At 39.8% G+C, this 27,129-nt stretch overlaps 1 protein-coding gene across 2 annotated transcripts in view; it reads left to right on the top strand.

The window, feature by feature from the left end:
- The window catches only part of SCD1 (stomatal cytokinesis defective / SCD1 protein (SCD1)), a 470,752-nt gene that overhangs the window by 113,711 nt on the left and 329,912 nt on the right, over nt 1–27,129 (top strand). For both annotated transcript variants that reach the window (XM_089426037.1, XM_089426039.1), the window contains 2 exons: nt 19,097–19,160; nt 19,454–19,567. In XM_089426037.1, the coding sequence (XP_089282163.1) occupies nt 19,097–19,160; nt 19,454–19,567 (178 nt within the window). The remainder of the gene's footprint in view (nt 1–19,096; nt 19,161–19,453; nt 19,568–27,129) is intronic.

The raw sequence follows: 27,129 nt of genomic DNA, 5'->3' as shown, positions 1-27,129 counted from the left end.
TATTGTTATTAGTACAACCCCCTTATTATATTGTTGTGCCCATGTAGTCCCCATATTGTTATTATTGTGCCCCATAGAAGCCCACTATTGTTATTATTGTGCCCTTACATTATTATTGTTATGTCGGCTCTGATTATATTATGACCCCTTAGACTCCTATATATGGAAATGAGGTCTTGTGATTTGTATCATCCAAGAATTGTTCATTTGTGTAATGTAAAGGAGGTTGCCCTCTCGAAGAGGCTTATTTTGAAGGCGTTGATCTATCTTTTCTATCTTTTTGTGAGTTGGCTTCATAACAAACTTATTATTAATATGTTTTGTTCTGGAATGAAACACGATATCTCCAGACATCTTGATACAACTTTGATTGTCACAATTAATCACATCAGGACCCAAAGACTTCTCGAACAAATCTGTCAGAAGCTTCCTTAACCAGACAACCTCTTTTCCTACTTCACATGCAACCACATATTCTGCCTCGACACTACTAAATGCAACGAGATCTTGTTTCCTACTCATCCATGAGATCATAATAGTGCCTAGGCTAAAGCATCCTCCAGTAGTGCTCCTTCCATCGGTCTCACTGCCATCCCAATCAGAGTCTGTGAAGCCAATTCGCTTGACTTCCTTACTATCATACTTTAGGCAGTGATGTATAGTGCCACTAAGATATCTCAATATATGTTTGGCAGCTATCCAGTAATCATGACGAGGCTCCAACTAAAACTGACTAAGAATATTCACTGCAAAACATATATCTGGCCTAGTATTTACTAGATACAACAGGGACCACACCAACTATCGATATGAGGTAGGATCCACGAGACTAGAGTCAAAGCCCCTCAACTTCTTGAGGTTGGTGATCATAGGAGTAGTCATTGGCTTGGAATCCATCATCCTGAATTTCTGCAATAACTTGATGATGTACTTTCCTTGCCCCAAATATATCTCCCTAGGTCTCTACCATACTTCTAGACCTAGGTAATAGTGCATCAGTCCTAGATCCTTCATTTCAAATTCAGCTGCCAACATCTTCTTACATTCTTGAATTCTTCGCTCTACACCTGTGATGAATAGATCATCCACATATAGTAGAATAATGACGGGCTCATTATTCACGACCTTGATGTAGAGATTCAGATCAACATAACTCTTCACGAACCCAATTCTAAGTAGATATGCATCCATCCTTGCATACCATGCCCTATGAGAGTCCCTTCTATTTACTTCAAAACTCTTGGGTTTTTCGATGGACACTTCCTCACAATTGTCCCATTTAGAAATGTGGTCTTAACATCCCTTTGATGGCTATTCTACCCCATTGTAGCAGCTAATGAAACCAACGATCTAATAGTAGTGTACCTTGCTGTAGGTGTAAAGGTTTCTTCATAATCAATGCCTTCATTTTGAGAGAAACCCCTTGCAACGAATCTTGCTTTGTACTTGTCTATACTTCCATCAAATAACATGTTTGATCTTATAGATCCACTTAGATGTGACAACGGATTTGTCACTAGGTCTAGGAACGATCTCCAAAACCCCATTCTTCATGATGGATTGATATTCTTCTTGCATAGCTTTCTTCCAAACCTCTTCATGCACAACTTCCTTGAATACAGATGGTTCAACTTCAATTAAATTTGTCATATATGCAGCATAGCCAAAATATCTCTTATGTTTCTTACTTTCCTTGAAGGAACCTTTTGCAACTTCATGTCCTTCAACATCTTCTAATGTAGCTTTCAACCAATTTGGCCTCTTCATTATGGTTGCGATAACCACCGATTGAATAGGCTCACTTGGTCCTTCTTCTTCGAGATTTGTAGTAGAGTTTTCATGATGAACTTCTTCTTCTTCAAATATGGGAACTTATTTGTCATCAAAATCAATAGGAATATCCTTTGATTTCTTGTATGCTTGATTTTCATCGAATATGACATCCCGACTTACTTCAATGTGTCTTCCTTCCTTTATATAGATTCTATATGCTTTCGAGGAAAGACTATAACCAACGAATATTCCCTTGATACTTGTAGAGACCAACTTCTTTCGCTTGTCTTTCAGAACATGGATATATGCTGGACTTCCAAAGATTCAGAGGTGATCCACACTCGGCTTCTTTCCTATGAATACTTCTTCGAGTGTTGTATTATCAAGACTCTTATGAGGACTTCTATTTTGAATGTATACAGCAGTCATCGCTACTTGTCCCCATAAGAACTTCGGTAGATCTTGATCAAGGAGCATAGTTCGAATGCCTTCTTCAATTGACCTATTCTTCCTTTCGGCCAATCCATTTTGTTCAGGATAATAGGGAACAATGAGCTCCCTCTTAATACCTGCTTCCTTACAATATGTAATCAATTCCTTAGAAGTGTATTCCCCACCATTGTCAGACCTCAAAGTTTTTATCTTTCTTTCGGTTAGGGTTTGCACTTCAGTCCTAAACTCCTTTAACTTATCAAATACATCATCTTTAGTTTTGAGGAGGTAGAGCCATGTCTTTCTAGAATGGTCATCAATGAATGTCACATAGTAGTGATGACCTCCAAGTGATTTGTCAAACATGGGCCCACACACATCGGAATAGATGAGGTCTAATATCTCCTTAGACCTAGATTCACTATTATGAAATCGCTTTCTAGTATGTTTTCCCAAAGACCATCCCTTGCACACACCTGCAAGATCTAACTTCATATTAGGAATAGCATGAACAATTTGACTAAGAGTAGGGATGACCTTATAATGTAGATGACCATACCTCCTATGCCATAGCTCAATGGGACTTATTTCCATATGAACCAAAGCTTGAGGAGGTGGTGTAATGACCCTGTAAAGACTTCCTTCACAAACTCCAATAACCCTAGATTTATCAATGCTAGAGTCTTCCCCAAACCGATACTTTTCCATCAACAAAAGCAACTCTTTCCCCTTTATCTTCTAAACAAGAAATAGAAAGAAAATTCTTTTTCAAACCTAGAACATATAGAATGTTGTTGAGATGCAACTTCGATCCATTATCTAGGATCAACGATGTTGATCCTAGGCCTCTAACATCATAGCTTTTGTTTTCATCCAATTCCACTACATGAGAAGATGGCTCCTTTGATAGTGTATGAAGTTGCTTACTTTCACCTGTCATGTGTTTCGATGCTCCACTATCAATGATCCATGCATTATCATCAGTAAGAGAACCTGTAAGGGCAACCAAGAATCGTTGACTCTTGACCTTGTTGAACAAGTAGAAGATGACCTTCTTGATCCAACTTCTAACAATGTTGCAACCCATTCTTATGTAGTTCATCATAGAGGGAGAGTCTGTGGGAATTTCTGAATCTACACATCAGAAATCTTACTGCAATCACTGGTTTATCATCTCCTACTTGTTCTTTACATTCAACAAGTTATTTAATTACTTAAACAACGATGAAAACACTATTGCAGCGTACACATTCATATAGATCATGAACTGAAATAAACTGAGACAATGACACAAGGGACACCGTTATTTTTGGACAATCGTCCCCGGAAAAATCCAATTCGAGAAAACCGTTGCAGCATATAGAGGGTTTTTATTATTAAGCAGATTTCTGAATACAACTAGGGTGCCAAATCCGGCTCACCCAACAGAGAATAAACTTGGCAGAAGTACCTCTATCCGGAGATAGATATTTTGGCAATTCAACAACTGGATGATCAAATCCCACAGATTACAATTGTCGTTCCCAGTGCTAGGCAACGATGGCTGCTCCAAGCTCTATGCTGGAACTGCGTCACCCTCCCATGTTGAAGAATCTAGGGCAGATAGCATTAGATAGATTCTTCTATACTTGATACAATTTGTGAAATGCTTTTACCATTTATCTTATCTTGATCTTTTTCTTATTATGACTGTGTGTGTTTACTTCATCAAACTGCTACCAAAACAAAGAGACAAGAACACAAGGAGTTGGCATTCTGCCAGGGCCAAAACCTCTCCCTCTTGGAGAGGAAAACCCGCACGTAATTCTTCTTATAGAGATTCCAATTGACGAACATCAAGACCATGACCCTTGACCTACTAGGCCACTCCAAGACCAAGTCAACAATCCTCTTCATACTATTGAGATCATCATCAACATTGCTGCTTCACCGAGGTCACCATTCATGCACCTTCACTAAGATATTCATCATAATAATGAGAACATAACTGCTGAACCATGTTTCCATCTTCTCTTTGATCATTACTGCACTTCTCACTGAGATCATTATCATGTTGATTAGGCTTCCATACTGAGATATATATGTGAACACTTCACTGAGGTCTTCATTATGATCTTTCATCATAGTTGTCACTGTGCCGAGATTGTGACTGTGTTTTGGCATACCGAGAGTGTATAACAGTGAGATCATAATCATGCCGAGACTGTGACTATCTTGGAGAATGATGTCTAGTGTGTATAGCTGAGAGTTTCTTGCACCAGGATCATTATCATGATAGATATGCTGAGACTGTCCTAGTATACCAAGACTGTGATCATGATGAACATATGAAACCTCAGAGATACTGTACCCATCAAAATACTTGAACTTATGTGCTCAACCGAAAACTGTAATCCTGTACCTTGTCCGAGATACTGTGCCCTGTTAGAGTGAGTTCTGCTCCTCTATAACTTGTCCTTCATTGAATCATCTCAGAAAGAAATGCGAGTTCTGTACTTTCCTGCACCTCCGAAGTTTCAGAGGAATCCAAAATTCTTCTGTGTCTTTTGCGGATACCCCAACTGGGTATATATAGTGGTTTGCCCCTGCATTTGAGCCGACATGTCCATCGAAAAGATGTGACTCCATATGTGAGCCAACTTGATGTTAATATTCATTTTGAGGTCGACTAAACAATTCTCTTCACCGTTTAGCAGCTAGACTTCTTGATGCTTGACTTGGAGGATTTTGCTTGGTTTTGGAGGGCTAATCTAGTCACTAGGTAGACTCATATACATTACATATATGCTCAAGAAGAGCTCTTCAACATTATTTTGACTCTTTGACTTTCCTAGACCTATGGAATGAGAAAGAAACTCATTCATATTATTTATAAAAATAATAATTCTTTTTCTTGACAAGTACAAAGATCAAAATTACATTGACAAATACCGAACCTAGTTACACTTTCCTTTGTTGGACACAGATTGACATTGATCTCAATATGGCAATATTCGAGGAGCAAATGGAGGTGCCATATATATATAACATATATATATGCCAAAGAAGAGTAGCTATCGGAGGCAAAACCCATATATATATATATATATATATATATATATATGCATGCATTTAAACACTATCGGGAGTGGCCTTAACACTATCTACGGGCAAGCTATGCATGCCCGACAATACACTATTAGAGGCCAAAACTCACGTATATATGCCGTTACACTATCGCAGGTGGAAACTGGACTTGAAAATATATGCACGGGAAATTTGGGATCCTATCGGGTCCGGCACATCGGAAGCGGGCGTTACAGTGTGTCAAGCGGCCCCTTTGCGATCGCCGATAGCGATTATCGCATCAGGAAATCGGAGCGGAGGTAATACAGTGTAAGGCCCTGACAATATGCGACTTGCAATCACCGATAGCGATATCGCATCGGACCTGACCCTGTGCGACTTGCGATCGCCGATAGCGATATCGCATCGGAGCTCCGCCAAGGGCAAACCTTGATTGCGATGAACGGTTGCGGACCCGACGAGAATATCAACTGCTGTTTGATGCCATATATCGTCTGCAGGAGGATCGGCCCATCGGCCATCAGCGATGTCATGAGGTCACTATATAAAGAACTCTGGGAAGCCGCGATTGCCAATTGCGATAATGTTGTGGAGGAGCCGACTCGATGTCGTTTAAATGCGGGTGTAATATTTCCTGAAGTCCGCCCCTTCAGTGTTTTCGATTGTTTCACACACTTCCTGTGTAATCGAGTTTTTTGGGTTGTGCGGGGTTTTTGGTCTAAAAGGCCTATGATAACTGTTCTGATGAATTATAAGGTTGAGCGTCAGTTACATGGGGTGTATCAGGGCGATGGAGATTACGATTGGAGCATAACATGTCCGTTAAACGAAACAGTCTCGGTGGATGCCTGTTATCATTGAAAAAACGGGCCTGTGTTACAGTTTTAACACACAGTGACCGTAAAGCCAAGAAGTTGAATGGAAAGCCAGCACAGAGGAAGCCACAACGACCAAGGAGGGAAGTTGAAAGATCAAGTGAGTAAGAGGAAACGACAGCGACCGAGGAGGAAGCCAAAGAGGCGGTGGAAAGCGGAAACGAAGAGTCAGAGGCATCTGAAATACATAAAAACATAAAAACAAAGTGAGATGGTGATAGATGGATGTATAATCAGTGAGAGAGGAAGCCGAAGAACAGGCAAGAGGAAGGAGAGGCCAGAGAAGCAAGAGAACAGGAGAATAGCAGAAGCTCAACAGGCTTGTGAGTAGAGAACAGCAGCAAAACAGTTCATACCAAGGTTGGGTTGGAGCCTCAGAATTGAACAGGACTGAAGTCATTGGGGGTAGGTGCTCCTAAGTGCAGAACCATTGCAAAACAGAGTTGGTGCTCTGGAGGTTGGAGCCTCACTGAAGTCCAAGTTGGAGCTTGGCAACTATTCACAATCAGATTTATACTTATATTGTATTTATTTCATTGCATTGTCTTGAGTTTTTAATAAAAGCATTAATTCCAGCTGTTGATTTCTGTGTTCTGTGTATACATATACATATCTATATATGTTTTTGGCAATCACTAGAACAATTAAAAAAAAAAAGAAACACTGGTTCACCTCCCCTCTCAGTATTTCCAACAATTGGTATCAGAGCAGGCTTCTTCATACTAGCCTAACAGTTTGAAGAAGGATCCGCAGCCATGATGAGAAATCAGGAAGCATCAGGAAGACCTCCTTTGTTCGATGGCACTAACTTTGGTTCCTGGAAGAAAAGAATGACCTACTACTTAATGTCCCTTGGATCTGAAGTCTGGCATTTTGTTCAAAATGAATACAAAACGACTACCACTCTTCCAACAAACCAAGACGAGAGGAAAGCCTACATCGCAAATGCAAAGGCCATGAACTCCATCACTAGTGGAATCACTAATTCCGAGTTTACAAAAATCATGCACTGTACCTCTGCCAAAGAAATGTGGGAGAAGCTAGTTGGCTTGTACAATGGAGACTCAAAAGTAAAAAAGGCAAAGCTTCAAACTCACAGAAGACAATTTGAAAGTTTGAGGATGGAAGATGAAGAAGATATTGCAGCATACCTCCTCTGAGTAGCTGAAGTGGTAAACTCCCCGAAAGGATTGGACGAAAAAATTGAAGAAAGTACCATTGTTCAAAAGGTATTAAGGTCTCTTCCAGACAGATTTGACTCCAAAATAAGCGCTATAGAAGAAGCAAAGGATCTAGATACCCTCAAAATGGATGAACTCCATGGAATTCTCACTGCCTATGAAATGAGGAAAGGTGGCCCAAGCTCCAAAGATGCAGCATTCAAGGCCTCAAAGTCAAAGAAAGGGAAAGAAAGGAATGACTATAGTGATGAGTCAGATGTGGAATCCGAATTGGCCCAATTTGTATGAAAGCTGAAGAGAGGATCTCAGCTTAAAGGAAAGTATCCTCTTATTTGTTTTAAATGTGGTAAAATAGGACATTATGCAGCAAAATGTCCTCATAAACATGACAGTGATGATGAAGGAAATTCTAAAAGAATGGCATGCAAAAAGAAAGGTTTCAATAAGAAAAACTTCTTCTCCAAGCAAGATGAGTCTGATGAGGATGAGTTTATGGTCATCAAAAAGAAATCAGATGAGGAAAGTGATCATGATGAAAGCCAAGAAGCATTATTCATGGCACTCACAGATGATGATGACTCAGGGCTGGAAGGAAATGTAGATGAACTGTTAATAAGCACCATTGAAGAAAATGAGAAACTACGGAACAAAATCATTTCTCTCAAAGTGGAAAACGAGGAAATAAGAAGGAGAGAAAATCTCTTGGAAGCAAAGCTTAAAGAAAAAGAAGAGACTTGTGAAGAACGCGAGGCCAAAATAGTGTCTCTGAGAAAGGAGTTGGAGCAAATTAAAAAGGGCTGTAAAAGCTCTCAAATACTTGAGACTATTATGAAAAATCAAAAACCTCAACATGACAAGTTTGGAATAGGTTTCAAAGGAGAATCCTCAAGCACTAAGAATAGTGCGAAAAGCTATGCTGATGCACTCTCCTGCAATCCAAAAGATGAAAAAGTATGTTATCAAAAGTGCATCCCAGATCCCAAGAATGAAGAGAGAATTACTCCAAAGAAGAATGTGGAGTTGAATCATGGACACTACAGCAAATACAAACCTGTACTCCACCAAGGGCCCATCGCAAATCCAAAGAACAAGGGAGGAGTAATTCCCAGGAAGGAAATCGACTCAAACCGTGGTTGCTTCAACAAGTACAAAACCATCTTTCTTGGACACTGCTTTCACTGTAAAAACTTCGGTCATCAAGTCAGACATTGTATGGCTCGCAGAAGTGAAAAGACAACGCTAAAGGACCGAGTAATCAACTCATATGCCCCCAAAAGGCAGGGAAAAATCAAAACCTTCAATTCATTTGATCCCTTGACCAAATTTGATCTGATTTGCTCCTTCTGCTACAATAATGGACACTATGAAAAAGACTGCCCACTCAAAGGAAGAAAGACAAGTAGCAAGAACCCCAGCATGGATAAATGCGGCTTGGCTCTATATGCTCAAAATAATGGAAACCATTTGTTTGTGGATAGTGGGTGCTCCAGACACATGACAGGAGACAGAAGGAAGTTTGTCTCACTGAGCAAAAAGGAAGGGAATGTGTCCTTTGGAAGCGGATCTGGCAAAATTGCAGGAAAAGGAATAGTTACTTTGATCAATGGAAAAGGAAAAGCTCAAGATGCTCTGCTGGTTGACGGACTCAAACACAACCTCCTGAGTGTCAGTCAAATCTATGATCAAGGACATAAGGTTGTTTTCAGCACTAAAGACTGTGACATAAGGAACTCTGCCTTGGGGAAACTTGTGGCAAAAGGGGTGAGAACATCAGACAACATTTACATTTTGAACAAGATTCAAGAAAATAAATGCTACTTGAGTTAGACAGATGAGAGTTGGCTGTGGCACAAGCGACTTGGACATACAAGTTTCAAAAATTTGATCAATATCAGCAAGATCAAAGCTGTACGAGACATCCCAAGGTTGTTCAAACCAAATCAAGCAGTGTGTGGTCCATGTCAACATGGAAAGCAGACCAAAACCAGTCACAAGGCAAAGGAACACTGTACATCGAAGCCCTTGGAGATCATCCACGCTGATGTGTGTGGGCCAACTAGAAATCAAGCACTCCAAGGAGAAAGGTACTTTGTGTTATTTGTTGATGATTATACTAGAATGATGTGGGTATACTTCATAAAGTATAAATCTGAAACTTTTGAGTGTTTTAAGAATCTAAAAGCCCTTGTAGAAAATGAAAAAGATTCAAAAATTAAGTGTCTCAGAATAGACAGAGGAGGAGAATTCACAACAAACGAGTTTAGTGAGTTCTATAACATTCATGGAATTAAAAGGGAATTCTCGGCTACTAGAACACCTCAGCAAAATGTAGTAGTTGAAAGAAGAAACCGAACAGTCCAAGAAATGGCAAGAACTATGCTATTAGTAGCAGACCTACAACCTAAATTCTGGAGAGAAGCAGTAGGGACAGCTGTCTATACACTGAATCGAACTCAATTAAGACCAAATTGTGATAAAACTCCTTATGAGCTATGGAAAGGAAGACCTGCTTCGGTGAAGTACTTCAAGATCTTTGGAAGCAAGTGCTTCAGAAAAATAAATGATGGCTCATCTGGAAAGTTTGATTCTCGGGTTGATGAAGGGATATTTCTTGGATACTTTACACGGAGCAAGGCTTACAAGTGCTACAATTATTGACTGAAGAAAATAGTGGAAAGCAGTGATGTAAAGGTTGATGAAGATCTTCCAGAAAAGGAAATTGAAGAACATGAAGATGACTCTCTCATTGAAGAAGAAGAACCTAAAGAAGAAGAAATAGGTGAGGAAGAAGAAGAAGAAGAAGAGGAAAGAGAACCACCTAATACCCCTTCAAAGATGAAGTATGTCCAAAGATATCATCCAGAAGAACAGATCATTGGCGATAGAGATGAAGGTGTGCAGACCCGAAGAAGGATAACAACCACACCCAAGAGAAAAGTCATTGCCCTCCTATCTATGATAGAACCAGAAACATTTGCAGAAGCAAGTAAGGATCCTCATTGGGTAAAAGCCATGGAAGAAGAAATGTCCCAAATTGAGAAGAACAAGACATGGGAGCTGGTACCTCGTCCAAATGACAAAAACATAATAGGAACCAAATGGGTGTTCAAAAATAAAATGAATGAGGAAGGACAGGTTATCAAAAACAAGGCAAGACTTGTCTGCAAAGGCTATTCACAAATTGAAGGAATTGACTTTGAAGAGACATTTGCACTAGTGGCCCGTATGGAAGCTATTAGAATGTTCTTAGCATTTGCTTGCTCAAAAGGATTCAAAATCTATCAAATGGACGTGAAATCAACATTTCTAAATGGGGAACTCAAAGAGGAAGTCTACATGGAGCAGCCAGAAGGGTTTGATCTAACAGAAGGAAAGGACTTAGTTTGTAAGTTAAAAAAGGCTTTATATGGGTTGAAACAAGCTCCTAGAGCTTGGTATGCAAGACTGGATCACTATCTACAACAACAAGGCTTCAAAAAGGGAGTGGCTGGAAGTAATCTATACATAAAGACAGATCAAGGTAAGTTACTAGCTGCTCTTGTTTATGTCGATGATCTGATTTTTGCTAGTAATAATGATGAAATGAGCCATGAATTTTCTCAAAACATGTCAAAAGAGTTTGAGATGTCAATGATAGGAGAGCTGTCCCACTTCCTTGGACTTCAAATATCTCAAACCAAAGTAGGATTATGTATATCTCAAACCAAATATCTAAAAGACATGCTCAAAAAATATGGAATGGAGGACTGTGCACCCATGAGCACACCTATGACCACAAACTGCAAACTGAGCAAAGATGATGACTCCCCTCTAGTGGGTGCAAGTCATTACAGGTCAATGATTGGAGCCCTTCTATACTTAACAGCTACACTCCCAGACATAATGCAAGCAGTAGGAATGGTGGGAAGATTTCAATCTGCTCCCAAACAATCCCATTTATTAGCTATAAAAAGAATTCTCAGATATCTGAAGGGAACTTCTGATTTCGGTCTTTGGTACCCAAAGAACTCAACACTGACTGTAACTGCATACACCGATGCTGATTGGGCTGGAAGTATAGATGATCGGAAAATTACTAGTGGAAATGCATTTTTCCTAGGAGACTGTTTGGTATCCTGGCTCAACAAAAAACAGTCATCCATATCATTATCCACAGCCGAAATCGAGTATATTGATGTAGCAGACTGTTGTACTCAGATACTATGGATGAAGGAAGCTCTAAAGGATCTCGACGTATGTACATATCAACCAATTACCGTTTATTGTGACAAGACAAGTGCTATCAGTCTCAGCAAAAATCCAGTGATGCACTCAAGAACCAAACACATACCGATCAAGTATCATTTCCTTCGTGAGCAAGTAGCTGAACAAAACATCGTCCTGGAATATATCAGTACTAAGGAGCAGATAGCTGATTTTCTCAAAACCTCTTCCTCGAGAAGCATTCAAACATCTGCGTCAAAAGATGGGGGTTATTTCTTTATCATCACTCAAGTTCATTCATAAAGATGCAACGGGACAGGAGGAGCATTTTGACAAGGGGAGTCTGTATGCATTTCTTTGCCATTGATGTCAAAGGGGAAGAGCAGAAGAATATTGCCATCAATAACAAAGGGGGAGATTGTTGGACACAGATTGTCATTGATGTCAATATGGCAATATTCGAGGAGAAAACGGAGCCAAGAGGCGCAGACCAAGCAAGAGGAGCAAACAGAGGAGCCATATATATTACATATATATATGCCAAAGAAGAGGAGCTATCGGAGGCAAAACCCATATATATATATATATATATATATATGCATGCATTTAAACACTATCGGGAGCGGCCTTAACACTATCAGCGGGCAAGCTATGCATCCCCGACAATACACTATCAGAGGCCAAAACTCATGTATATATGTCGTTACACTATCGCAGTCGGAAACCGAACTTGAAAATATATGCACGGGAGATTTGGGATCCTATCGGGTCCGGCACATCGCATCAGCACTTTGGAAGCGGACATTACAGTGTGTCAAGCGGCCCCTTTGCGATCGCCGATAGCGATTATCGCTTCGGGAAATCGGAGCGGAGGTAATACAGTGTAAGGCCCTGACCATATGCGACTTGCGATCGCCGATAGCGATATTGCATCGGACCTGACCCTGTGCGACTTGCGATTGCTGATAGCGATATCACGTCGGAGCTCCGCCAAGGGCAAACCCCGATTGAGATGAACGGTTGCGGACCCGACGAGAATATCAACTGCTGTTTAATGCCATATCGCGTCCGCAGGAGGATCGACCCATTGGCCATCGATGATGTCATGAGGTCACTATATAAAGAACTCTGGGAAGCCGCGATTGCCGATTGCGATAATGTTGTGGAGGAGCGGACCCGATGTCGTTTAAATGCGGGTGTAATATTTCCTGAAGTCCGTCCCTTCAGTCTTTTCGACTGTTTCACACATATTTCCTGTGTAATCAAGTTTTTTGGGTTCCGCGGGGTTTTTGGGCCGAAAGGCCTATGATAACTGTTTTGATGAATTAGAAGGTTGAGTGTCAGTTACATGGGGTGTATCAGGGCGATGGAGATTATGATTGGAGCATAACATGTCTGTTAAACAAAACAGTCTCGGTGGATGCCTGTTATCATTGAAAAAACGGGCCTGTGTTACAGTTTTAACACATAGTGACCGTAAAGCCAAGAAGTTGAATGGAAAGCCAGCACAGAGGAAGCCACAACGACCAAGGAGGGAAGCTGAAAGATCAAGCGAGTCAGAGGAAACGACAACGACCGAGGAGGAAGCCAAAGAGGCGGTGGAAAGCGGAAATGAAGAGTCAGAGGCATCTGAAATACATAAAAACATAAAAACAAAGTGAGATGGTGATTGATGGATGTATAATCAGTGAGAGAGGAAGCCGAAGAACAGGCAAGAGGAAGGAGAGGCCAGAGAAGCAAGAGAACAGGAGAATAGCAGAAGCTCAGCAGGCTTGTGAGTAGAGAACAACAACAGAACAGTTCATACCAAGGTTGGGTTGGAGCCCAAGAGGTTGGAGCCTTAGAATTGAACAGGACTGAAGTCATTGGGGGTAGGTGCTCCTAAGTGCAGAACCATTGCAAAACAGAGTTGGTGCTTTGGAGGTTGGAGCCTCATTGAAGTCCAAGTTGGAGCTTGGAAACTATTCACAATCAGATTTATACTTATATTGTATTTATTTCATTGCACTGTCTTGAGTTTTTAATAAAAGCATTAATTCCAGCTGTTGATTTCTGTGTTCTGTGTATACATATACATATCTATATATGTTTTTGGCAATCACTAGAACAATTTAAAAAATAATAAACACTGATTCACCCCCCCTCTCAGTATTTCCAACATCCTTCAACATCCTAGTGAGTCTCCCTTGCTCAGAAGTCAATATGCAGAACTGCTACTCTCTCTGCCCCACAGAAAACCCCAGCATTGCCTCTAAGGGATTGCGTCAGCCTCTCTAGCTTCTGCGTTACCCTCTCTGGAGCTGCGTTGCCTCTCCCGCTGCTACTCTGCCTCTCTGCTATGTATTCTTGGCCTTGGACTGAAGTCCCTCTACCGAACTGCCCCTCTCACTGCAACTCAGACCACTAGCTCAATTTTCTCAGCAAACCATGCCCCAGAAAATCCTAACTCTTTGATCTCTTGGTGTATCTCCAATTGACACTCAAGCCTCCTCTTATACTTTTCTTGTAGATGAATCAATGGTCGTGATCTAATCTCTAATCAATTGCTAAAATTAAAACATTCTTGATCCTCGTCACTTAGAACCTTCTCACTCATATTCTTATTAGTACACATTAATATTTTAATATTAATTATTTTAATAACTCCTCATCTAGGTGGAATTTATCCCAACGATTTCTAGGTTTTGGAGATCTCATGCGTTCTAGCCTCTGAACAAAATTTCAGAGCTAGAGCACATCCGATGCTACCCGAAATCTTCGACTCTTCTTGACCTTAGCTCTGATACCATGTTGGAAAATCAAAGTAGTTATATTAGGGTTTGATTCTCCTTTTTTGATAATTACTTGTGAGTGTGTTGGCTTCTTTTACTTCTTTATTATCTTATCTTTCATCAAGCAATTACCATATTATGTGTGTATGAAGATCACAAAACAAGAGACACAAGGTATAGGCACTATGCTAGGGAAAATCCCCCACAAGGGGAAAACTCAGTCAAGATAATTCTTCCTTCCAATAGTATTCTTTGAGACTCTTCACCCTAGACCAAGACCAGACTTTTCCTCCACAACAATTCAACCTCCCAGATCTTCGATCCCTTCCAGCAACTTCGACTAGGTAGCAGCTTCTGACAATGGCGAAAACTTAGGAGTCTTCGATCTCCCAACCCATAACACGAAAGAGAGAGAGAGAGGCACCAAAAGTTTGATTTTCTTCCTCTCCTTAGACTTCCCCAAACTCGCACTTCTTTCGACCTTTCGACAACAAACTTCACACTTCTCTAGCTACTTTTGATATATCAAACTAGCTTGAGAGTTGATGCTCCAAATGATATAGTCTTCTTGTGGGTCAAATTAGGGTCCTTTAGGTCGACTTGATGTGGATGATACATAAATCATATTCTCAATACTAAACCTTTTTACATGATTCAAAGGCCGAAGAAGGGTCTCTTGGAATGTACAATGACTCTATAAACTCAATTAAACCTAGGAGTCCACAATGGGGACTTTGACTAATATAATGATGAGCCAAGCATGAAACCCATGCTTTAATACGTCATTGTTACAATAATAAAAATTCTTTTCTTTATTCTTTTGACAAGTACATTACATGATGACTCAAGTACATTAACGAAGACCGAACATAGTTACATTTTCCAACAATTCCATGAATCCCATACAAGGTGGAATTCTCAGCGAGACACTTGCTTCTTCTAGTAGGTGAACCTTTCGATGAAGATTCCAACGAAGGATCTTGATCTCCTCATCCCTCAATTGCTCCTTTTTGGATGATGTATGATGAACTCTATACTAGATGACTTTCTTTTTCTCATAAGTACTACTTATGCTTCTAATGAGGTTACCAAGAGCTACATCCTTCTATAGGTGACAACCATAGACTTCTATTTCAACTATCTTTCATGCTTCTTTATGATGATGTCACAAGCTCTTGCTTTCAATCATATGCTTCTATGATGCCATCTCCTAACATGATGCATCCTACCATGCTTCTAATGATTCCTACCATGATAGTCATAATTTACAACAAAAAACTTGAAATGGAAACTTGAAAACAACTAGGTGAGGAAGACTATCTCAATCATAGTAGAGATTTTTTACTTCCTCCTTGGATTTCGTCTTTTCAGCTTCTTCCACTTCTTTTGTTGTTGTCCTTCTTGAGCTTTGGACAATCTCTCTTGTAGTGCCCATATTCATGACAACCATAACATTGAACCTTCGACATGTTCTTCTTCTTTTTTTGAGGACAAAGCTTCCCAAACTTCCCTTTTCTTCTAGTCATGGCAACAAATGCTTGAGCTTGCTCGCTTGATCCTACATCGATTTTGCCTTCAGCCTGGTTTCTTCGATTTTGCACAATGGCCATAGTTCATTGAATGGAGCAGCTTCCGTCTTCCCATAGATGCTTGATGTGAAGTTGCCCCATTCCTTCGGTAGTGCATTGAGCACTATGGCAGTCATTTCCTTGTGAGACATTATTTCTCCCAACTCTTGGAGTTGGTCTCTTATTTCTGGCACCGTCATAAAATATGAGGCTATTCCTTCTTCTTTTGATATTTTCATCTTGTAGAGCTTGAGCTTCTTCTTTTGGCGGTTCGACAATTAAACCCATAACATGATCAACAACTTCATTTGCTATGAGGGTCAAATCGGTCCTCTTCTTCCATGCAAGAAAGTTTGACAACCAAACCAATTTGTTTCTTTCCTTGCAATATGAAGTTATTTTGACATATTCATATATAGACATAAAAATACTTACTTGTCAAGTAAAGATACTCCTAGATGATGAAATCTTCAACTTGATGCCTTTGATGATGATTTAGTTAATATAAGATGTCTTCTTGGTGAAGATGCCTTTCTTCAAAAGTGATCCTTGGCTCAAGGGAGATCATATTGATTCCTTGATGATGATGACAACGCTTTTTCTTGCTTTTCTTCCTTCAAGACAACACTAGTTAAACTTGTTTCACAACCTCAAATTTCAACCCTTCTTCAGAATTTCGGCTTGTTGTAGTAATTCAACAATTTCGGCCTTTTCAATAATAACCCTAGTTCACATGTGTGGCTAGAAGATGGAAAAATTTGCCTCGTTTCTACTTCACTTGACTTGACTTCTTTTTCTTGTTATTTCTTCTTGCAAAGGAGACCTTTCTTGGCACAAAAATTGATCCTTCATGTTGGCTGCAATTCGATACTTGCTACTGTAGAAGGATGTCTTAATACTTCGCACGTGTGGAGAATATAGCCCAGAAGAAAAGACCTAAAAGTTGTTCACTCTTCCTTCCTTGTGATAATGATTGTAGAATGTGTGAGTTTCGCAAGAATGCTTCAAGTGTGGAACCCTTCTTTGGATGAGGTAGGGTTTTGAGGTCTTCTTTGATTCTCTTATTGTTTCGAAGATGATCTCTTTATACTTCGGTCTTAGAGTATCCTTCTTCGTGTTGCCCTTCCTTGATGTAGTCAACTTGGCTCTGATACCATGCTGAGAAACATAGGGGGCAACAAGTGTAGGTGATTTCTCTTACTTTGATAACTACTTGTGATGTATTTTTACTTTACTTGATTAACTTCTTCTTTCCTTTATTAGCATTAGTGTTCTCTATCATCAAACAACTACCAAATCATAAAGAAAAATGAGACAACCGGACACAAGATATAGGCGATTAGCCAGGGCCAAAACCTCTCCAACTGAGAGGAAAACCTACTTGAATCCTTCTCTTTTTATAGAACTTCAATTGACGAATTCCAAGACCTATGACCCTTGACCAAGACCCTCCAAGACCAAGTCATCCTTCCTTCTTGACAGCGTCCAACCACAAACTTTGATCTTTGAACAACTTCTTCAACAACATCGACCCCATCAACAATTTTTGCAACTTCGACCTAGCAGCTTTAGTAACTTCGACCTAGCAACTTCACAACTTCGACCTTTATGCAGCGTCACAGCTTCAATCTAGAGGCAACTTCACAACTTCGACCTTGATTCAACTTCATTAGCTTCGACCTAGCAACTTCACAACTTCGATCTATAGGCAACTTCACAGTTTCGAACTTGCAACTTCACAACTTCGATGTAGCTTCAAAATTTCGTCTAGCCTAGAAACTGTAGAAACCCTAACGAAAGAGAGAGAGAGAGGCCCAAAAACTCCGAGCTTGGTTTTCTTCTCATTCTTTGTCCTTTTCCAGCTTCTATCTTGAGGAGATCAAACTTGCTTGAGTGAGTGTGCAAATGAGGTTGAATTCCTTCTTTTTTATAGGCTTGTGAGGGGTACGAATTGCTATCTTGAGACCGACTTGTCCCTTCATGTAGGCCAACTTGATCTTTGTGCCATGACGAGGTATTGAAGGGTCTCATGACTCTATTTTGACTCAATAAATTTTTCTTTACGATATGTAACATGCCCAAATGGGTCTTCAATACATGACAATGACTCAATTGACTTTATGACAAACCTTGAAGCACTTCAATGGGTGCTTGACCTAGAAATAAATTTCCTTTTAGCATGAAACCCATGCCTCAAGAACAGATTTAATAAATTTATTTTTCTCTTTTCATTAAATACTTAAAATCACGATTACATATGCCATTATGAAGACTGAACCTAGTTACATACTACAACACTTTCTTTAGAAGAGCTTAATTGTGGGTTATTTCCATTAAATCGAGTTTTGGTTTATTGCTGGAAATGTCAATGATGTATCTTCCTTCTCAATTAAGGATGACTGCAAATTTGCATTATCTATTGGTAGACACACCCTATTGCATATTTGGAGGTCCTCCTCCATTAGGATTCCTCAAGTTATTTTTCTACATCTTTGGACAGCAATTTAAGTATAGCTGTAGTTTGTTTCCCAGCTCTGTTATGCCCTTATTACATAAGAAACCAACCCTCCAAGTTTTGCCCTTTAACTCCATATGCCCAAGAATTGATTGGCACTAGTCTTGGTCCACCCATCACTTTATAAAAATCTATACTACAATTTCTGTTTTGCTAAAGCTACTTCTCCATGTTATCTTCAGCTTATATTGCATAGCTTTAGTGATCCTATTATAAGGATGCTCCCCTTGTGCCAGAAAAGAGCTGGCCTAAAGTAAGAGGAGCTACTGTGGTGATAGTGGGTAGCCCCTCTTATTTCCTCCAAGGTTTTACTTGTGCTTTAGGACTTTATCACATAAAGTGAGGGTTTGGGTGGTAATACCTTGGTCTTATTTAGCTTTTGAAAGGACATATCGTGAAGTTCTTCCATGGTAGAGTTTTTAATTGACCCTGCATTTGCAAAGTAACTAGATCCATTGTCCTTTACATGGCTGGCGATTCATTAGTAGTTTTAAGTATTTTTTGCTCATTCATATACCTCTTTAGTCTATACTATTTGTGTTCATAAATTATACTAGACATTTCTTATTTACATGTATGTGCATTGCAAACACCATTGTCTTGATTATTGTTTTTGGACCACAATAAAACTAATGCTTAATTGTAAAAAGGTTTTGTGTTTTCTGACTGGAGGTTTCCTCTCAGGAATCCACTAACTCTTTGAAATTTGCAGGTACTCATTACTAACTCTTGTATCAGAAGCTATTTGCCATTTAATCTATCCATTTAAGTGGCAGGTATGTATATTTTTTGAATGTATAAAAAAATCTACCTTCTGAAATTGAAGCTGTCAATTTTTAATTGGTGATTGTTTGCTACTTGATTTATTTATTAATTGGCTGGTAAATGTTTGAATATTGAGAAAATCACCTTAATTTTTTTTTCTCTCCTGAAAAATACTTAATATAGTTTTAGAAAAACACATTGAATCGAAAAGCTGCTTAGTTTATCTGTATGGGATTTTCCAATGTCCTTGAGATGATTGAATTTTGACACAGACACAACTAAGGTCTTCTGTTTCTCTTTGCAGCATGTTTACATTCCACTGCTGTTTTTTAGTGGAGTCGACTATATTGATGCTCCAACACCATATATGATGGGTCTTCCCTCAGGAGTTGACACATCTGATCTTACTATGGATGGTGTAAGTTTTTCATACTTAATTTTTCCCCAGTTTGGAATAGTTTGCATATTTTCCATAGTAGTTGCCCCTTTAAAACTTGTGGGCCATCTCATGAAGTGATGCTATATGTAAGCTACCATTTTGTGAGTTATTACACGCATTGTTTTTTACTCTTGGGGTTGAAACATCTGATCTTACTACGGATGGTGTAAGATTTTCACAGCGTTGAAAAATATGGCAAGGGTCCTGAAAACATCTTTTCGGCAACATCAGCGAAAAATCGGCAAACCATAGCAAACATTAAAAATGCAAAATATATTCATTTTTTTTGTATTTTTAAACATATAAAGCAACAACAACATGAAATAAACACATTGACACATAAATATGAAGAAAGCACTGATATAAATGATGTAGTGGAAGTTAAATCAAAATGATACATCAAAGGTGATACTATATCCTGTTGATCCCTGGTAATTGTCCAAACAAACACTCAAATGTGGAGAACCAATACAAAATAACCTCATATATATAAATGTGCCTCATCATCATCAGTTATAAACTTATATGTACAATTGCAAAACAAACAAAACTAGCAATTAGCTATTTGAGATTAGTGCCCCCAACCCCTTTTACGGAAAAAGATGATGGGCTGTTTGCTTGCCTGGCCCTATCAGTAGAAGGCCTTGGCCCTGTGCCAAATGTCAAACGATGACTGCTGTGTATGGAACTGTGCTCTCCTATATCTGTAGAAGGTTGTGCTGATAGCCTGATACTACTTCTCCTCCTCCTCCTCGCTGCCCTGGTACTACCAATGTTTCATCCTCTAACCATGCAGGTGACTCCTCCATGAAGGGAAGCTCAGACTCCACCCTCCCACATAGACAGTACATCAATATTGTCTAAGGAAATGGCGTCCACATCCAGTGGTTTCTCTATTTGCTTCACTGTAGTCGGAGATTGTAATGGACGTACACCAAGACATTAAGGCGTGAGAACTCCAACCTGTAAGAGTGTCATAAAAAAATTAATGAATCTTGACACTTGAGGGTCATAGATTACAATAAATGTAATTGCTTAGTTGAAGTTTAAAGTTATAACCTGTTGCGCTTCTTTGAGTATATTTTCTCAAAACCTCCAATTGCGCTCACACCCCAAAGCGCTATGGTATGACTGAGGATTTTGATGGCCAATTTCTGTAAATTTGGCACCCTTGCACCATAGCTTTGCCACTAGACATCTACAACAAAATAAAGAAAAGATAAAACATAATTAAAATTTCAAATTTCAAATAATTGAATTTAAAAATCGACAATTCTAAATTAGTAAATTCTAATGAGTCGTGATTTGTCACTTACTTGGCATCAAGATGGTTCATTAATGAATAGCATCATCAAAGCCAAGTAGTCCAACACCATCCTGATACATCTCTATCTCGTGATTGATTTTGTTGCAAAGCTTAGGATCAAATACCATCCTATGAATATAGGTATGGAGCCCTTCCACCACCTCGCCATCAAAATCAAAGTTGCATTTGTAGGAAAATGCGGGGTTGAGGAAAAGTTCTGCTGCATGAATGGGTTGATGAAGCATCCCTGTTCACCAACTATCAGTCACATCCCATAACATCGTTTGTCATTTAAACTCAGTGGAACCCTTGTCTGCATAATAAAGCATGAATGGTCTTTTTGACCCTATCCATGGCCTCATACAAATAAGCCACTGTAGGCTTATCGCCATCTATACTAGTATCAAAGCCTTTACTATTAGTTCACTAACTGGGCACACTTCTTCTACTCCTTCCCAAAAGGAGTCAGTGCACCAATTTTACAATGGCTTTCCTATCCTTTCTCCTGCTGTATCTACAATCACCCCACTCATCATAAATGAACATATGCTTCAACTCAAATTGACATTGAAACAAAGACTGAATAGTAATGAAGTTGGTGGCAAAACGTGTGATTACAGGACACCGCAACTCCCTGTTTCTGGTGCATCTCCTCATGAGTCTAAGAACAAAAGCATGGTTATATATGAATGTGGGGATGCTCCTAGCCATATTAATCATCTCCTTGGTGAACGAGAGTTTTCTCATATCTTCAAGCATCAAATCGATACAATGGGCTACGCATGGAGTCTAGAAAAATAAACTATGCCTGTCCATAAGCATTGTGCCAACGACCACATAATTAGCTACATTATTTGTTTTGACTTGCACCACATTTTGCAAACCAATCTCCTAGACGAACCCATCTAACAACTCATATATCAATGTTGCATCTTTTATATGTGCTAATGCTTCCACTAATTTAATAAGCATGGTACCTTTAGGACAATGTACCAAGAAATTTAGAAAGGTCCTACCCTTCTTATCCGTCCAACCATCAAACATCACTGTGCATCCAAGGACCTACCATGACTGCTTCAACTCTGCCAATCTAGAGTTGATGTCCTTTTTAACTTGAAGGATTGGGCCTCACAACTACTCATATGTAGCACTTTTGTACCCCGGGCCAACAATAACAATAGCATCGTGCATTGCCTGCCAAAATGGATTGTTTTTGGTGATGTTGAGAGGTAAGTCACTCTAGTAAAGACACCTTCCCACATAACTTTGTCTGCTTCTTGCTTCTCCCTTTTTTTAATCACTGACTTTATTGAAGGTTGTGCTCCATTTCTGATTCGTGGAACAAAAAATGCTGACCTCCTAGTAACATCAGCAGGTGAAGCTGTGGAGCCCCTCCCACTGCCTGTTATCACTCCACGAAACTCTCCTAGGTTCAGCTCGGAGATGCTTGGTAACATATAATCTTCAATATCGTTCTCAGAACTATTGGAATGGATGATGGTTTGGATCAAGTCAGATAACCATTTCAACACTATTCTCACTCAAGACATGCATGAACACCCTCAACAATACAAGGGTTTAGACCACTAATGTTCAATAGTTTATAGATTCAATGAATAGATGTAGAACACTGACTGTACTAGCAGATTGCATACATAAACACCTATGAATGGCTAGCTACAGGAAGTAAATGAGACTTGCAAATTTAGTTTATCAATGCAAAGATAAGATGACAGTTATCTGGCATTAAACAACGCAGAAAACATGAATAACCTATTCAAGTGCAAGCATAGAACAATAGAGAAAATGGACATTGAACATATAATTTCAAAAGAAGCTTATATTGCTAGAATGAAGATGAGAAGCTTGAAGGAACAGAGTAGCAACAATCTCCAGAAGTTGAACCCCTGTTCCATTTAGTTTCTAGCCTTTTATAGGCCTTTTACAATGCTCCTGAGCTCTCAAAGGCTCGGAGTCTTAATCTGTCTTATTAACTGATTGATTCCCTCAATATGCAAGCATGGCTCAAAGGTTTTCTACTTTTGATAGAGGAATAACCACCTTCAGGTAGTTTGATGTGCTGTCTGGGAGCTCTCTCGTGCCGGAGATGCCCCATGATGTTTGTTTTGATGAGCTGCGATGCGGCCTTTGGTATTTACGTTTGTTTTGGACAGCTGCGCGTGCTGTGTTGCGCTGTGCTACTTCTCGGCCTCTTTGTCGGTTTGGGGATGAGCTGCACGTGCTGTGGCCCTTTCAAAGGTTTAACAATGCATGCTTTCTGTTAAAACAGAACAACGCTGCCATATTGTGGACCTCTGTTGAAAACAATGACTGTTTCTGTTTTAAACAGAAAACACAACAACACTGAGAAATCCCGCCCCTCTCTGTCCTTTTCGGACTTCAAAAGTCCTCAAAAATGGTTTATCCTTCTATCGGGTCCGCCCTTTGGGTTGCTGTCAGCTATCGTAGGTGGGCTGGTCCCTTTATATTTTCCCTGTATCCTGAAATTCGTAAAAACACTGAAAACACTGAAAATTGGCCTTAGGTGGACCTGAAAATATATATATTTTCATTTCCAAACCCTTTCGGGTCCGGGACTCATCGCTATCTGCGCTGCCCTGTGCTCCTTTTGTATTTTGTTATACACTTAAAAAGCTCTGAAAACACACGAAAACGGCCCTCGGTGGACTTTAAATATTATATATTTCACTTTCCGGACCCTTTCGGGTCCGAGACTCATCGCTATTGGCGCTGCCCTGTGTTCCTTTGTATTTCGTTATATAATGAAATACACTGATAATGCATTAAAATTGGCCCTTGTGCGGATCTCAAATAATATGAAATATCCTTTATATAACTGTCAGGTCTCGTTATCGCATCGCCCTTATACTTGTGCATAGGCCCGCCCCTTGGTTTGCTCCGCTGCGATATAGCGATGCGATCTGTTCGCACTTGCTTATCGCTCATGCCCAGGGCCTTTGCTTTAATCGTCGATACCCCGCTGATGCGACCCGCTGATCTGATCATCGGAGATCGCTGATCGGCCGTGTCTTGCGCCCCTTCTTTAAGTCGTCATCTTTGCCGTGCCGATTGCGATTAGCCGCTTAGATCTGGGCCGTTGATCGGCCAAATCTAATGGTTGCTGTTCTTTCCATGATTTAAGTCTGCGATCTTGGTTTTTCATGGTTTTCAGGCATTTTTTGCCTCCCGATAGTGTATTTCCGCCCTTCCAAGGGATTTCCTCTTGCGCTGATTTTGACCTTTTGGATGATTTTGAGCAAATGCTGAAGATTTCAAGAGCATATATGGATCCAATTTTGGGCCTTTTGCCAGCGAGGCTAACACTGGCTCCTTCTGGGGATGAAATCCTCCCTGTGAGGTTTCAAGGATCACAGATCAATGCCTTTCTTGTAAAACAAAAATTAAATCTTCCTTCTAGTGTTCCATTGGGCATGGAGTCTATTTTGCAATGAAATAAAAACTGGAAAAACATATTTACAATAACAAGGCTTTAGAACCTTAAACGAAATAAAGTTTCAAGAACCGCCCATTTACTAGGCTACCAAAAGTATCTCCTCCTTCCAGACTGTGCAGAATGAATGTATTGTTCTGCTGAATTTGAGCGATGACAAACGGACCTGTCCATAAGGAGTCAAACTTACCATGGTTACCTTTCTTTTCCTTAAATGCATCCCATTTAAGCACCCAATCACCAACTTGGAAATTGTCCACTTTTGCCTTCCTGTCAAAGGTTTCTTTGATTTTCTGCTGATGAGCCTTTGAGTTCTCAACCAGTTGCTCTTTGATCTGCTGTAGTTCAACCATGTTATTCATTCTTCTTACCATGTCATTCTCTTCATCTTGTTCTTCTTGCAAGAATTTAGCCACAGGGAGAATTAGCTGGATAGGGAAAACAACATCAGCGCCATAAACCAGTTTAAATGGATAATTCCATATGGACTTTTTGATGGTAACTCTGTCAGCCATAGTGCAAACTTCAACTTGGAATCCCAGCGCTTTTTGTTGTCCTCTGATAGTTTTTTGATTACCCTTACCAGACTCTTGTTAGATGATTCTGCCAAGCCATTTCCTTGAGGATAATATGAGGTAAAAAGCACCACTTGAATTCCCATGGATTCAGTCATGTCCACCAATTCTTTTGCCTTGAAAGTTGCTGCATTATGAGTGACTAGTTTGGTTGGGCAACCAAATCTAGTGAAAATATTCTCATTCAAGAACTTTATGACAACTTGATGATTGGCATTCGTAGTGGGTATAACCTCAATCCACTTCGTGAAATAACCAGTGGTTACTAAGATCCATTTGTATTGGCCACTGGAATGTGGGTTGATCTCACCTATAAAGTCCAAGCCCCATTGCTGGAAGGGACCATTGACATGTACTGGCTTCAAGGGCAGAGATTTTAGCTGTTGTCTTCCTGCGAACCTTTGACACTTGTCACAAGCTTTCACAAAAGAAAACACATCAGAGAACAGAGTAGGCCAATAATACCCAACCCTCAGGATTTTGTGGGTTGTGGTTTTCCATTAATGATGCCCTCTGTAGATGCTAGAATGGAACTGGTGTATGACTTCCACAACTTGTTCTTTATCTAAAAATCTTAAGAGGATTCCCGATGGGTCTTTCTAATAAAACAGTTTTTTATTAATGCAAAATTTGGCTGATCTGAGTTTAATGGCCCAGGCTTGGATTGAGCTAAGCCCTAGAGGTACTTATAGCTTTTGCAAAAAATGAACTATGCTGGAATACCATTCACAGGTGGCTAGATTTTCAGCCAGAGACTGCTTCTGCTTTTGTTCTTCTGCTGCTCCCTCTCTCTGCTCATCATCTAATTCTAAACCCATGCAATTTATGTCTAACAAGCTGCAATTTTCTTCAGCCATAAGTTTAGCCAAGCCCTGGCCTTTGACAAGATTAGTGGGCTTCACCTCTATGTTAAACTCTATGAATTTTGCAATCCATTTAGCTCTCTTTCCATCAATATCTCACTGAGTTAAGACATCCTTTACTGAGGCAAAAGGTACATATGCAACCACTTTGGAATGCAGAATATAAATTCTGAATGCTTTTAAAGATTTTATGAGAGCATAAGCATCCCTTAGAGTCTTGCTGAAAAAGGCCACGGGGTGCTCTATGCCTTCATCGTTTTTCTACAACATAATTGCTACAAGTGTATCATAAGAGGCAAAAGAGAAGATACAAAACTCCTTAGTGTAATCTGGGCTGATTAGAGTGGGAGCTTCCATGATAGCTTGCTTGATGGCTTCAAAAGAGCTTCTTGAAGCATCTGTCCATTTTATTTCTGATCCTTTCTTCAACATGGAAGTGATGTGCTTTACTAGCTCTGCAAAGTTTGGAATGAACCTCCTTACAAAGTTAATCTTACCCAGGAAGGATTGAATGTCCCTTTTTGACCTTGGGATGGACAATGTCTGAATTGCTTGAACTCTTGCTAAATCAGTCTTCACACCTTCAGCAAAAACAATATGTTCCAGAAGCTTGCTTTCTTCTAGAGCAAACTGTGACTTCTTTGGGTTCACCGAAATTCCAAATTGTTTGCACTTTAGGAAGACGCTCTTCAAATGCTGCAAATGGTCTTTGTGACTGCTGGAGAAGACTGTTATGTCATCAAGATAAATAAGGACAAACTTGTCCTTCTCTCCCACAAAGGCTATGTCCATGGCCCTCAGAAAAGTAGCTCCAGCATTCATTAGTCCGAAAGGCATCTTGGAGTACATGAAAGTGCCCCAAGGAGTTGTGAAGGCGGTCTTTTCCTAATCTTCTGGATGTACAACAACCTGATTGTAACCTGAAAATCCATCTAAGGAAGACATGACTCTGGCCCTTGAAACTCTTTGCAGCAAGTGTTCCATCTTAGGCAGGGGGTAGTTATCTTTTTTAGAGCACTTGTTCAGATTTCTGAAGTCAACACAAAGCCTGATTTCTCCATTTTTCTTTCTCACTACCACAAGGTTAGCTATCCATTTTGAATACCTTAGGAGAACTATGATTTTGGCATCCAACAACTTCTTGATCTCTTTCTCAATCAAAGGCAATAAGATAGGGCTGATAGGTCTTAATTTCTGCTTAAAAGGGGTGGTGTTATTTTCCAGTGGAATCTTATGCCGAATGATGCTTGAATCATAGGTTTTAAGATCACTGTACTCCCAGGAAAAAATATCAACGAATTGCTTCATGAGGGTGAAATACTCGG

Source organism: Pinus tabuliformis, chromosome 6, assembly GCF_031772625.1.
Source record: "Pinus tabuliformis cultivar Carrire ecotype Pingquan chromosome 6, CPIR1, whole genome shotgun sequence".
NCBI lineage: Eukaryota > Viridiplantae > Streptophyta > Pinopsida > Pinales > Pinaceae > Pinus > Pinus tabuliformis.
The sequence above is the reverse complement of the archived record's forward strand: the minus strand, read 5'-3'. Positions and strand labels throughout refer to the sequence as shown.